General features: G+C 45.1%; 1 protein-coding gene across 4 annotated transcripts in view; it reads left to right on the forward strand.

Moving 5' to 3' along the window:
• Positions 1 to 14,307, forward strand: part of CCDC93 (CCC complex scaffolding subunit CCDC93) — an 88,758-nt gene that overhangs the window by 24,860 nt on the left and 49,591 nt on the right. For 2 of the 4 annotated variants that reach the window (XM_081052191.1, XM_081052189.1), the window contains 3 exons: positions 8,713 to 8,813; positions 9,379 to 9,396; positions 12,715 to 12,751. In XM_081052191.1, coding sequence (XP_080908317.1) covers positions 8,713 to 8,813; positions 9,379 to 9,396; positions 12,715 to 12,751 — 156 coding nt within the window. The remainder of the gene's footprint in view (positions 1 to 8,712; positions 8,814 to 9,378; positions 9,397 to 12,714; positions 12,752 to 14,307) is intronic. The other 2 variants (XM_081052188.1, XM_081052190.1) reach the window with 1 other exon arrangement.

Genomic DNA, 14,307 nt, shown 5'->3' on the forward strand with positions numbered 1-14,307 from the left:
TATACCAAGTGTGGCACAAAACTGTTGAAACTTTTTTCCGGTGTAGCCTGGGCCATTGTCTGTTTTTATTACTTTAGGTAAGCCAATAATGGAAAAACATCTCAGACAATGTGTAATCACATGAGTTCCAGATTCCCCCGTTAAAGGAGTAGCTATTAAAAATCCAGAGTAAGTGTCAATTGTGACGTGTACAAATTTAAGCTTTCCAAAAGAAGGGATGTGAGTAACATCCATTTGCCACAAATGATTGGGTAATAAACCTCGTGGGTTGACTCCAAAATGTGGGATTGGGAGATTTTTAGGACAAGTTGAACATTGCTTGACAATCTGTCTGGCGGCTTCCCGGGGAATGTTAAATTGGAGTCTTAAAGAGTTTGCATTCTGGTGGTGTAGAGAATGAGAACGTTGAGCCAATTGTTCTTGGGTCAGCCAGACCTGGGTAGCTTGGTCAGCAAGCTGATTACCTTCACTTAAAGGTCCTGGAAGAGGGGTGTGAGCACGGAGATGTCCAAAATAACATTTTTGTTTTTTGTCTCGGAGGCCTTTTTGGATCTCCCGAAAAAGTTGTTGAATAACGGTGTTTACAGTGCCAATGAAAGGGACAGTTTCTATGACTTGAAGACTTTTAACTACATACTGACTGTCTGAAAAAATATTAAGGGGTGAGTCTTGAAATGTTTGTAATACTCGAAGGACAGCCGACAGCTCAACCTCTTGGGCTGACGAATAGGGAGTTAACCAGCGAGTGGCAGTGGAGTTAAGGACAAAAGCAGCCATTCCATTAGAAGATCCATCAGTAAAAACAGTCAGAGCATCCTGAAGTGGGGTCTTTGATACAGTTAAGGGGAAGATCACAGGATGTTGGGTATAAAACTGTAATATTTTGTGTGGGGGGTAGTGATTATCAATTGTGCCAGCAAAACCAGCAAGGGCTATGCCCCAGCTGTTACTGGATTGCCATAGCCAATTTATTTGTTGTTGAGTATATGGGACATAAATCGTGTGTGGCTCTTTTCCAAAGAAGCGGCGAGATTCCTCGCGTGCTTGTTGAATGATGGAGGCTATTAAGTCATAGTAAGGTGTGAGGACCCGGGCCGGAGTGACCGATAGGTGTATCCACCTAAGCACACCATTTTGCCATAAGACTGCAGTAGGGGTGTGATGGGTAGCAAATACATAAGCATCCCAAGGTGAAGTATAATCACAAAAAGTAGCTTGTTGAGCTGTTAAGGCCTCTTTTACCCTTTTTAAGGATTGTCTAGCCTCAGCATTGAGAGTTCTGGGAGAGTTTGGGTGAGCATCTCCTTTGAGGATATCAAATAAAGGTTTGAGATCGCCTGTCGTGAGTTTTAGATAAGGCCGTATCCAATTGATGTCACCAAGGAATTTTTGAAAATCATTTAAAGTAGTAAGCTGATCTAATCTTAATTTAACTTTTTGACAACAGAAATGATCAGGCTGTAAATGGAATCCCAAATAGGCGTACGGGGGAGTACGTTGTACTTTTTCAGGTGCAATCACTAGTCCTTGAGCAGTAAGGTCCTGTTGCATATCCGCATAAGCACGGAGGAGTACTCCTTCCTGTTTATGGGCAATCAGAATGTCATCCATATAATGAATTATATATAGGGATGGATACTCCTTGAGGGTGCGAGAAAGTGCCTGTGCGACAAACTTTTGACACAGAGTTGGACTATTAGCCATGCCTTGCGGTAACACCTTCCATTGATATCTTTTCATCGGCTCTTTAAAATTTACTGAAGGCACACTAAAAGCAAAGCGTGGACAATCATGGGGATCTAAAGGTATAGTATAGAAACAGTCTTTTAGGTCAATGATTATTTTAAAGGTGTCCTGTGGGATGGCAGCAGGAGAAGGAAGCCCAGGTTGTAAGGCTCCCATTAATTCCATAGTTTCATTAACTTTTCTTAAATCCTGGAGCAGTCTCCATTTTCCCGATTTTTTTTTGACAACAAAAATAGGAGAGTTCCAGGGGGAGGTAGAGGGTTCTCTGTGGCCACTAGCGAGCTGTTCCTGTAGCAGCGCCTCTGCGGCAGCCACCTTTTCTTCAGTCAGGGGCCATTGATCAACCCATACGGGAGTCTCTGATTTCCAAACTCTTTTTTCTGCATGGGCGACAGGACAATCAAGGGCCCCACCTAAAAACTTCCAAGACCTAGCCTCCCAGGATTTGTTTTTGGGTGAATAGGTTGTGAAATTCCCTGATTTTGACGTCCTAAGCCTTGATTTGGAAGCAATCCCTGATTTAGTAATTGTCGGGTAACCACGGTATTAGAACTATGTAAATAGACTCCCATCTTTTCCATGACATCCCTGCCCCACAGATTTACAGGCAAGTCAGGGAGTACATAAGGTTGAAATTCTCCTGCATGACCCTCGGTATCCTTCCAATGTAGTAATTGTGAACTAATGAGAGGACTTTTGCTCTGGCCTATCCCTTGTAAAGAAGTTACGGCAGGTTGTGTGGGCCAAGCATTAGGCCAGTGTCTCTGAGATATAACAGAGACATCAGCTCCAGTGTCTAAGATGCCTCTAAAAGAATGTCCATTAACCCATAGCACCATTTCGGGACGTTGTTGTTGTATGGGCTGGACCCAATAGGCATCTGAAGAGCCGAATGTCCGTGTACCCCGAGTTTTTGCTGAGCGCTCCTTTCCTGTTTTTACTAAAGGCAACAATAATAATTGAGCTATCCTTTGTCCACTGTCTACTACAACTACATTTTCTGGAGCATGGGCCATTACTTTTAGTTCTCTTGTATAGTCTTCATCTATTACTCCAGGGCAGACAAGCAACCCCTTCATGGTGGAGCTGCTTCTTCCCAAGACGAGTCCCACCGTCCCTGGAGGGAGAGGGCCGTATACGCCCGTAGGCAAGGCCTGCATTCCCATAGCAGGTGTTAATACTGTGTGGGCGGCGGAACTGAGGTCCAGTCCTGCGCTTCCTGGGGTGGCTCTGAAGAGGTCACAAACGGATTGTTGCTTGACAGTGGGTTCCCCTGAGGGAGCCCCTGAAATGCCCCATATGTTTGAGGGGCCTGAGGCTGGCCCCTTTTCCAGTTTCCCTGCTGCGGCTGACGCTGTGGCTGTAATAAATTTCCTTGTATATCTTGTTTTGATCGGCAATCTTTAGCCCAATGTTTACCTTTTTGACACCGAGGGCATATCCCGGGTGTTGCCCCTACTTTTTCCGTCGCTGGAAAGCCCTGAGCTTTTTGGGGACAGTCTTTAACAAAATGTCCCATCTGACCACAAGAAAAACAGCTCCCCGGGGGACCGGGGGCCCGCCTCCCGCGTCCGCGTCCTCGGGATGGCTGTAAGAATTGTTGCAGGGTTTGACCCCTTAAAGCAGCGGCCAGGGTGACACCAGCCGTATAAGAAGGTCCTATATCTTGACAAATCTTAACATAATCATTTAATGATCCTTTGTGTCTATAAGGTCTCAGGGCGGCTTGACAAGGCCCATTAGCATTTTCAAAAGCAAGTTGTTTTGTAACTAATAAACTTGCATCATTATCACCTAATAATTTTCCGGCAGCATCCAAGAGTCGAGAAACAAAATCTTGATAAAGTTCATCTGGACCCTGATGAATTTTAGTTAAATCCATAGTTATGTTTCGGGATGTGGGGAGCCTTTTCCAAGCTTTTCTAGCTGCCAGAGATATTTGTGCATAAGTCCCCATCCCATATCCAATTTGATTGTGAGTATCAGCATATGCTCCTTCACCTAATAAACCTTCTAAATCCGAAGCTATGCCATTGGCTCGATTGAGCCGATGGGTTTTTTCACACTGTTCTGTAAATTCTGTTTTCCACAACAAATAATCCCCTCCAGACAAACAAGCTCTAGCTAATTGTTTCCAATCATTTGGGCACATGGTGTAGTCATTGTTAAGTGATTTCAGGATTACCTCTGTGTAAGGAGCTGTAGGACCATATTGAGCACAAGCAAGTTTTAATTCTTTTAATTTTTTAAAATCTATAGCTCCATAAACCCTTTGACCTTGTGGTTGTCCCTGTACCGGTATCTCATGTACAGGGAAAGCCATCGGCCCTTCGCTTTCAAACCCATCCATTTTTTCCCCCGCGGCCCTTGCTTCCTGTAAAGCTCTTTGAAAGGATGACAAGACCGGCCCTTTTGGCATATCTTGGAGCTTTCTCCATCCTAGATCATATTTTTGTCCGGGCCCTTGTTGTGCCACAGCCACCATCATACGTTCTTCTTCAGTGAGCGTGTTTGTATTCTGAATAAATCTATCTCTTTTAATGGGATGACGTTTTTTTTTGTCTCTAGGTCTTTTCTTTTCTTCATCGTCAGAACTCTCTTCTGAATTACTAGAGCCTGTCTCACGAGGTGGCTTTTGGTATATACGAGGCCGCTCGTGTTTTTCTTTTTTTCTTTATGGGAGCAAGACCCCTCTGCCTCACTTAAATCCACTAGGGGAGGCCCTTCCAACCCCGCTCTCTGTGAAGGAGTCGGTGTATAATCCTGAGAGGGGTAACCTGTGGTCTGAGAATTCCTGTGTAGTTGTGTTGACTGTAACTGCGTAACTAACATCTCAACTAATTTTTTTAATGGGTAATTTTTTTGTTCTCTCTCTGTTAAAAGAATTAAATCCTCTCCCTGGTGGTAATGGGCAGCCTCATCCTCCAGCTCTTGAGCCTCAGCAGGATCCAATTCTTTCCCAAAAGCCTCTACCGTAGGAGGGGTAGGGGGAGCACTAGGAACGGCCGATGCTAGAGGACCAGAAGCTGTATCTTTTAGGAGTTCCTTAAATTTAGTCTCTTCATGTCGGGAGTCTAGACAATCACGGATTAGTGTCCACAAGGAAAAAGTCTCCACCGGCACCTTTTGGGGCCCATGTGCTTGATAATAATCCTTTAGCCTCTCACCAACCTTTGTCCATGTTTCCGAGCTAACTGTCCCTTCTTCTGGGAACCATGGACAAACCTCCTCTACAAACTGCAGAAAAGAGTGCAGCTGTGTGGTGCTAACCTTAGTGCCCCTTGAACGGAGCATGGTCTTTAAGACCTGTACAAATAGCGCTTTGCTATTCTCTTGCCCCATAATTTTTTACTCCCAACTATATATCTACTAACCGCTCCCTTACCGACTCACGTGTCCGAGTCACTTGCGCGCTTTTCCCGAGCGGTGTCCTCTACCGTGGTCCCAGGTTTTCAGGTCCCTGTTCGGGCGCCACTTGCCGGAGCCTGCCGGCCAGTCGAGCAGATGACCTGACTGAGGGGGTGAGGATACAGAAAAGAGACAGAAACGAAAGATGGGGTTGGGAGGACTGCTAGTCCCGAAGAACCCAGCAGCCCCGAGTTTATTTGTCTCAGCCAATTTATACAGCACATAAGCAGGAACATTCCCACCGTTATTTACAGAATGTGGTGACTTTTGTGTTTTTTATCTTCCTTGTTTCTTGGCGTTTGGAACATGCTGACCTTCACATGTAGCCAACCTCCCTGTTCTTGTAAGCTTCTAGATAAGCAAGTTACTGTGAAACTCAGCCAAATATTTCTAAGACAAACGCCCTAGGGGGGGGGCGCATCAATGGCTCCCCGCACTATGACACAGCGACCACATTGTCACCCACCAAGTTCCACTGTTTGGTGCCGACTCGAGACCTGAGGTGGCCCTTGTGCTGGAGCTCAAAGAGCAGAAGACACCTCTGTAGAGCAGAGCTCGTGTAGAAGAGAGTAGAAAAGGAATAAGGTTTGGGGGTGTCTGGTCCTCCCCAGCTTTCAAACCTATACACATGTTCTTTAATGCAGAGATGATCACTCAGTACTTGGGATTTGTTTTGTTTGTTGTTGCTGTTTTATCATTGTAAGAAGGAAAAACAAAAAGCTTTGTCCCAGTTACGTAACTTGCGTATGAGACCTCTCAGGACATTGCTGCTGCTGGTGGGGACGTCTGTGGAGCCCCTGTAGGTGGAAGCAGTTTGTTCCCACGCCGCACGGGCTGAGGTGTGTGTGTGAGTTGCGTTTGGGCTGAGAATGGGCTGGTATGGCCAGTGGAGCATCTGGGGAACTTAGTTTCCTGCTGAGTCGGCTGTAGTCTGGGTCCCCGGAGCCTTTGAGTGCAGAATGCCCAATTGGTAGCCGCTGTTTTGCTGCCCTCTCCTCATGAGTTCACGAAGGAGTTGGGGGGCTAGGGGCCGGCATTCAGGGCTCTGTTGTATACACTGCCGAGGTATTGTTCCCTTCCCCGTCCCTTCCCTGCCATTCTGCATGTGACTCACAGGGATTGCTCCGACTGGTGAGCCTGACTTGTCACCAGACTCCTGAGGGAGAGACCTGTGCCGCTCACAGTGCAAGAGTTCTCTGCTTTACAAGAGGGTCACCTTAATTTTTTAAGCCCACTCATGTGGCCTTCAGCCTCTGCCGCGACAAATGATCAGAACCCACCCTGAGGGACGATCAGAGCTGAGGTATAAAGTATCTTGCAGAGAGCTTAAGAGTCTCAGTTCTGGAGTCATCCTGTCTCTCACATTCACTCCCTTGGTATCTGTGGGCAGCTTGTTTAACCCTGTGCCAGTTTCATCATCTGTACCTGGAAAACAAGGATAACTACCTTCAGAGGTGTGAGGATCAAACAGGCAGCACGTACAAAGCAGCATGTGCCTGGCACATCCCTAGCATTCAGTAAATGATAGCCGTTACTCGTGCTGCTACTACTAACGGCCAAGAGTAAGTGGCTTTTGCATACGAGTACCTTTGTAGGAGTGCAGTCATGTGTAAAGCATGGGTCTTTTTCTTTTTTTAATTGATCTCAGATTTTAAATTACTGCTGGAATTATGTTACCAAGTCAGTATCTTTGCAAGATTTAAAAAACACAAAGAATGAGAGACTGTGTCTATTAGTCTAGTCCTCATTTTACAGGTAAGGAAACCGGCCCTTGTAGGAACTGCCTTTCCCAGGTCATACAGTGAGTTGGTGGCAGAGACGTGCCTGGACATCAGTGTTGCTCATTGCTGTTGTTCTAAAGGGCGACTCAGCAACAGCTCTTTGTGGTTGGTCTGGAACATCTGGCTTACAGATCCTTATTGCTATTGCTGTTAGGTCCTTACTAAATCCAAATCATTGGAATGATTCCTGTGGCAGCCTCAGATCGCATGGTGAGTCTCATGACAGGACTCAGCTGAAATGCTTGGTGGGTAACTAGAATGCCCACCAGAGACAAGTCCGTGTAGTGGGAAAACCTTGGGACTGGCAGTCAGGGTACCTTGGGCTAGGCCTAATACTATCCTAGCCATTCTGGACAAATTATTTAATCTCTCTTTCTTCAGAAGTAAGGGGAAGGTAATGGCATCTGCCTTGCCTCTACCTAATCATGTGGTTATAAATTGCAAGATGTGAAATGTTTATGAGGTACTTTTGGCAGAATAAAAGGTCCTTGCAGCCGTTGGTTTCAGTATGCTATTGTTTTGGAGTCAGTCCTTTTTTTAGAAGAATCCAATTTCCTGTCTTGAGTCATTGACTCTATCTGGTAACTAAGGAAACAAGCAGTTAAGCTCCATTATACAGTACAGCCATAATAGTAGAGCCCAGTGGAAATTAAAGCATACGCAGTAACTGACGTCCTACGGGTTCATTATATTTTTCATGTAGCCATAAATCTGCTGTTTATGTGTTATTTATAGCTTCCTATTCATGTAGACATGGAGACACCAGCAGCAAACCAGGGGATATTTGTGGTGGCAAGCTGTAAGGACCCTCTTGCATCATCCCAGACCCTGTTGCATTCCTTTTCCACAAAATTGTGGAAATTATGTAATATCTGTTAAGAGATAATTTTTTCTGTACATTTGAAATGATTCATAATAAAAAATAAAGTATTAATCAATATAACCAGAATTATCAAGGGGGGAGCAATCCTAATTAGAGTAAAAATGCCCCCATGTGGAGAAGCCTGATGGAAGTGCTTGTCCTGGAGATATTCAGGTAGAGATCAGATGTGGTGAACTCTGGATGTGAAGAAGAAGAGATGCAGGGACACACAACTAGAATACCTTGCTTGTATAAACAACGGCCTGCTTGCACCCTGACCCCTGAGCAAGTATCACTAAGGTATTTGAGTGCCAGCTTGGCAGTCAGATGGGGTAGCATGACAAACCAGGTCATCTGGGGGTGAAGACCGACATGACTACATGCCACATGCTTTGTTCAGGAGATGCATATATCATTTCAGATCAGGAAGGAATTAAACTGATGATGTTGGGATTTTTAATTTTCCATTCAGAAAAAAAAATAGCTAGAGCCCTACCTTTGACTATACAAAAAACCAAAAAAAAAAAAAAAATCCGAATAAATTAAAAGGCTATATATAAACTATAAAAGTAACACACAAAAACTTTTTCTTCACAATCCCTGGGATAGAAAATAAGATATAAGATGATCGTTAAGTTTGACTACATAAAATATTAAAATGTCATAGGACAAAAGACACCAAGGTACAACACAGTTGACAAGCAGTAGATGGGTAGAAATATTTGCTCCCTCTATGAAAGTCAAAGGAGCGGACGCCGTGAACACAGCCACCCTGAGGCCTGCTGTTCTGTGGGAGACGCACACTGGCCATGGTGGGAAGCCTCACTCCCCTGCCTGGCTGGACGCATTCAGCAGCCAGCTCAGAGGGACAGCCTTCTCACACTCAGTAACTCCTCCGTCTCATCCACTTCTTAGGACGTGTACAAGCCCCGTCGGAAATACAAACGCCAGCAGGGAGCAGAGGAGCTGCTTGATGAAGAATCTCGAATCCATGCTACACTTTTGGAATATGGCAGGTAATGAATGCGACCCAGTCTAACGTGTCTCTTTATAAAACCATTGAAGAAAAAAGCTAGTTTGAATTGCTTCATTGGGATTAATGTGGTTGGGTTTTACTTGATTACGTTTACTGTTTTTGCCAGAGATTTTCAGCATCCGGGACTTTTCTCCCTGGTTGGGGGTAGAGTCTTGTCTTTGAAATTCTTCTCTGCAAATGTGTGTGCTCTAACCCTCCCCACCTTGGGGAGTTGGGAGTTTTGGGCATTTGTGGAGGCGGGGGGTGAGCTTCATGTCCCTGCCATTTGATAAAATCTTCAGGTAAACTAAAGAATTTTCAACAGTTTTCCTTTAAGTGTTAGAATAATAGTTTTGGTTTCCTGTGAAGAATTGTCTGACTAGGAAAATGAAGAATTTAGAAGTAATTTTGCCACTTCTTAAAAACATCTCTAGTTTTTCAAAAACAATTCCTATTTTATATCCTCAGTTTTTAGTTAAAACACACATATGTAAAGGAGTACTTCTCCTCATTGGATTTTTAACCTGGGTATTAACCTTCATTTATGTCCTGCATTTTCTACTTAGGGTAACTGACTCTTTGATGTGAGTATGTGTCCTTGGGCTTCTTTCCTTTATGCTGAGAGTGGTTGCTGTGTGCTGCCCTGTTTTATAACCCAACCCTTGTTGGATCTAATTAATGGCCCTGCCCTAGCATCTCCCTGAGTGAGCATCTCATGGCTTCCCCCTCTAGGCTACTGGAGAGAACCAGAAGCAAATTAGGCTTAATTGGCTTAAGTATTCCATCTTTCAAATGGAATTGCTTTTGCTACTTTTTTGTTAGGGTGGTGTGGGGTCAGGTTCTTCCTTCCTAAGAATGAAAACTCGCCTGTTTCATTTAAAGGAAGTTCTAGTTCTGACCCTAAGCCAGGTGTGATGGCTGCCCCCACAGCTCACCAGTTACTTCTATGACGTGAACTCCTCTGAGTCAGGTACCACCAGACCAGCTACATAATTTTCACAGGCCCAGTGTAAAATGCAAATCTAGGGCCCCTTGTTAATAATTATTAATAATGGTGAATTAAGTTTGCAACCTGTGGGGGGCACTTCTGAGCGTGGAGCTCTTTGCGGCTGGACAGGTTGCATGCCTGGCACTGTCCAGCCAGGCCCCAGCTGCAGGGGGGCAGGTGAGGCTGCACTGCTCCGGGCGAGCCAGAGCTGGGGAGACCACCTCTGTGAGTGTCCCATGTTCCAGAGCCATAAAGTTCTTAGGGGAATGCTGTGGCTTTTGTTAGTTTGTATTGTTCATACAGGCAGTTTTTTTCGCTATCATGGATACTGAAACATTTCTGGGGATGAAAGGAGTCAGAGATACAGTAAATTGTCTACCTCACTGAAACCATGTGGACAATATTTCATGTTTTGTTTTGAAATTTTCAGTTTCAAATTGGATCTTTTGCATGTGTCATAGATCATAGCCGTGATCACCATGTGATAGCTGGGTAAACGTAGGACACCCCTGCCCGTCCTCAGGGGCGTGGGGGCAGTTTGAGGCCACAGTCTGCTCTGGCTTTCATTAGGGAAGGATCCAGCGACAGGTTTGGTGACCCTCACAAATTTGGAGTATAAGAAAAAGCAAAGTAATTCAAGACCAATCTTCGTTCCTGTTGGTGGGGTCATGCTGACTTCTGCTGATTTGCTGATTTCTAAGTGTTTGATGAAAGATTTTTTGGTTTTGCTTTTAGAAGAGAGATTATTTTGCTTTTATTTTAGCTTTGCTGGTGAGGAGTAGTGAGTTTTTGAGAGGTGGGGAAGTGCGTATTTAAGACATTCCGATCGTTGATTTAAGCTCATTCTCCTTTTTGAGAATGATAAAGACAGCATTCAGAAAGGTTAAAAAATAATTTGCCCGAGGTCAGCTATTAAGAATTAAGAACCTTAAACTACAACTTGAACTCAAGTTTCTAGGGCTCCAAAAGTATGTCTTATCATTAGCTACAAATATTGTTTGAGCCTCCAGTGAAAGTTTGGCTCTTGGTCTTAGAAAGACAGGCCCACACTTTGTTGTTTGGTCTGAGACTGAACAAGAAGAGAGCGTTATTAAACTGACAGAGCAAACTGGATAAAATTTAAAACCCCAACAAGTGTGTGTTTTATTTCCCTTCCTGGAGAAGGTCCCTCCCTTCCTTTCTGGCTATTAGACTCTTTGCTCAGGGTTCTATTCAGTACTCTCCACTGCATGGAATCTTTACCATTCAGTGATGATTGCATAACCATATGTACAGATAGTATATGGAGAACTTTGAACAGTTTGTCCTGTGTAGAATACTGTGAATGTCAACTATTAGGTCCCTTCATCATCCTCATCCTCATCAGCAGCAGTAGTTTTCAGTTCTCAGATCCCTTTAAATGGAAGCTTTAGATTGAAAAGGTTATGTTAGATTCAATGTTTACCAGCCTCTCCACTATAGGACGATGCAATGGGTATTGTCTAAGCGAATTCACAGGATTTGCGTAAGGTCCTTCACAGCTTGTATGCGGATGCTCAGAGTTTAACCTCGGTCTGCTGCACGTCGGGCCAGTGGATTTATGTCTAACAGATGGGCACATCGTGCCCAGCAGTGACTGTGGTGTCTCCAGTATGTGACACACTGTTGCATGTACGGGTGATGCCTTGGGCTTCTTGAGTTCTGCGTTTTGTTTCTCTTGTTTCAGTTTATTTATTCAACACGCATTGGAAATGCAAAATGTGAACGTAGCATCAGTGCACTCCAGGAGAAGGATGCAGACAAATATGTAGTTGGACATGCTTGCCCTCTGGGAAGTGGGGCAAACATGGTCAGACAGGGCCGTGTCCGTGGGGTGCTTTGGAGAAGAGGCGGCTGGAGAGCTGAGGTGTGAGGAGTGAACAGGGCAGTAGGAGAGAAGGGGCCAGTGCAGGGTGTGCAGAGCTCTGCGCAGTCCGTGGGTGCGCCGGAGCACAGACGGGAGCTGCAGGAGGTGAGCGAGAGGGCGTGGGGCGGGGCTGCCGGAGCGAAACCTGGTGCGAGCGCCCAGGAGGCCCGGTTTGTCCTGACGGAAGACCTGCCATTGATCAGTGTGCATCCGCCAAGAGGAAGGGCGTTACTGACCGGGGAGGAAGAGTGGGAGTGGGGTGCGGCTGGAGGCCGGGGGCAGGCAGGCTGAGGCCGCAACTCACCCAGCAAGGGGCGCGAGGCACCAGTGAGGGCAGGGGCCCTGGATTCCTTTGTCTTAAATGATCGTCAGTAACTTTATTTCCTTATAAACGATTTAAAGGTAAGTGAGGTTGGGTGTTTTGCACTGTGCTTTTTGTTTTGGGTTGAATGGTTTTTGCATTGTTATACTTGCTTTAAAAATATATACATTTACATATGCATATATATTAAAGCCTGAAAATAAACTAATCTAAATTAAAGTGTATTTGTGAGTTTCTTTGAATTTAACGTTGAGTGAAGTGAAAATACGTTATTGGCTTGGGCTATGTTTGAGAATAAAGAAATGGGCTGGCCTGGAGATTGCGTAAGTCGACATTAGAGAGCATGTTTAGCTTGAGCAAACACATTCACGTGGTTTATACAGAGATTTTGAAGGCTTTTAGCTAAACTATGGATCTGAAATGCAGTTCCTGATTGAAAGAGTATTGAACGACTGCATTTAAAGAGTGTTGCACTCTGCACAACCTGAGAGCTCCCATTTGTAGTGGGATGGCAAATAGGGTTGCGGGCCCTTTATTCAAAACCAGTAGACTATGTTTGTGGATTAGGTACTTAAAACATTTTCTCCAATCAACAAACAGCCTCAGTTTTCTTTGGTGCTTTTGATATAAAAATCCAACCAAAGTGCATTTGACCGATTGTGTGGTTTTTGAATAGTAATTGAACTCCCCTTTTTTATGGCCTGCAGGAGATACGGATTTAGCCGTCCAAGCAAAACAGAGAAGGTAAGAAAAGCATAGAAAATGGGAGAGAATACCTGGGAGAGGGAAGTGACCCTCCTCGTACCTCTGACCCGACAGGCTACCCCACAGGGGTGGGAAGGGAGGGTTGCTGCCGCCCCGGCTCTGGTCCTTGGGCCACCAGGGCTCTGCAGGCTGGGGGGGCTGGAAATGGAAATGAAGGGTGGTGATTGAAAGCCCTGGCCCCAGAGTCAATCTGTGGGCTCTACAAACTCGGACAGTATGACGGTGGAGCCCACTCCCAGGCCTGAGCACACCTCATGGTGAGAGAGGCCCTCGGCAGGTGTGAGCAGGATGCTGGCAATGGGTAGCACACAGCCATAAACGCCAGGCCTGCCCCTTACGAGGACAGCGCGTATGGAGAAATCGGTGAGCCAGCCCAGGCTGGTCTGTGCACCAAGGAATCTCAGAGACGTTCTTTGTGTATTTACTAGTGACCCGCATGTCAGCAGCAGAGCGTGCTGTAAATCTGACCGTGCCAGACCTTTACTGTGTTCCAGGCCCTTCATTCAGGGCTCCGTGTGTATTTTTTCACTTACTCCTCTCAACAGTTCTATAAGGAAGGTACTTATTCCTGTTTTTCAAGTCAGAAATCAAAGGCTCAGAGGGGCTCAGTGATTTGTAATAATAATCTGAACCCAGGTCTGTGTGACATCAAAGGCTGTGCTCTCAACCCCTGCATTTTAAATAATAAAATGCTAACTAAAGTGTTCAGGGACCTCTTAAATAGTAGAGCCCTACAGCTTGAGATCTTTTTTTTTTTTAATTGGGGAATATTGAGGAACAGTGTATTTTTTCACGGTCCATCAGCTCCAAGTCATTGTCCTTCAATCTAGTTGTGGAGGGCGCAGCTCAGCTCCAAGTCCAGTTGCCTTTTTCAATCTTAGTCGCAGGGGGCACAGCCCACCATCATATGCAGGAATTGAACCAGCAACCTTGTTAAGAGCTCGCACTCTAACCACCTGAGCCATCCGACTACCCTACTGAGATCTATTAACCTTTGTTTTCATTCCTCACCTGCCCCCCAGATTTTCTTAAATACGTAGGACAGCACTCCTCCTGCTGTTCTTCTGCCAGCGCTCCCTCTGTCCCAATCCCCCATCCTTTAGTTCTTCTAGGCAACCTCCCTGCCCCTAGCCTCCTTCTGCTGCCTGTGGTAATGGTTGTTTCCATCCTTAGAGGGCCATGGCAGCAATTAGGAGCAGATGTTCTAAAGCCACACTGGCTGGTTTCAAATCCTGGGTCCATCCCTTCGCTGTGTGACTGGGCAGTAGGCTTAATCGTTATGCCTTAGTCCATAGTATCTGTGAAATGGGGGCAATAACTGTACTACCTCACAGCATTGTTGTAAAGATTAAAATAAATGTAAAGGACATAGAATGATCCAATACATAGTAAACATCTAGTAAGTTTTAACTCATTATTATTAGTAGTAGTAGTTTATTAGCAATCAGTCATGCATTGATTATGATATGTTTTGGTTTTCACCTTTATTTTTTCCACATTTGTGTTTTCACTCAACTAAACAGTCATTTCCTCCA

Source organism: Rhinolophus hipposideros (genome assembly GCF_964194185.1).
Source record: "Rhinolophus hipposideros genome assembly, chromosome: 6".
Classification (NCBI taxonomy): domain Eukaryota; kingdom Metazoa; phylum Chordata; class Mammalia; order Chiroptera; family Rhinolophidae; genus Rhinolophus; species Rhinolophus hipposideros.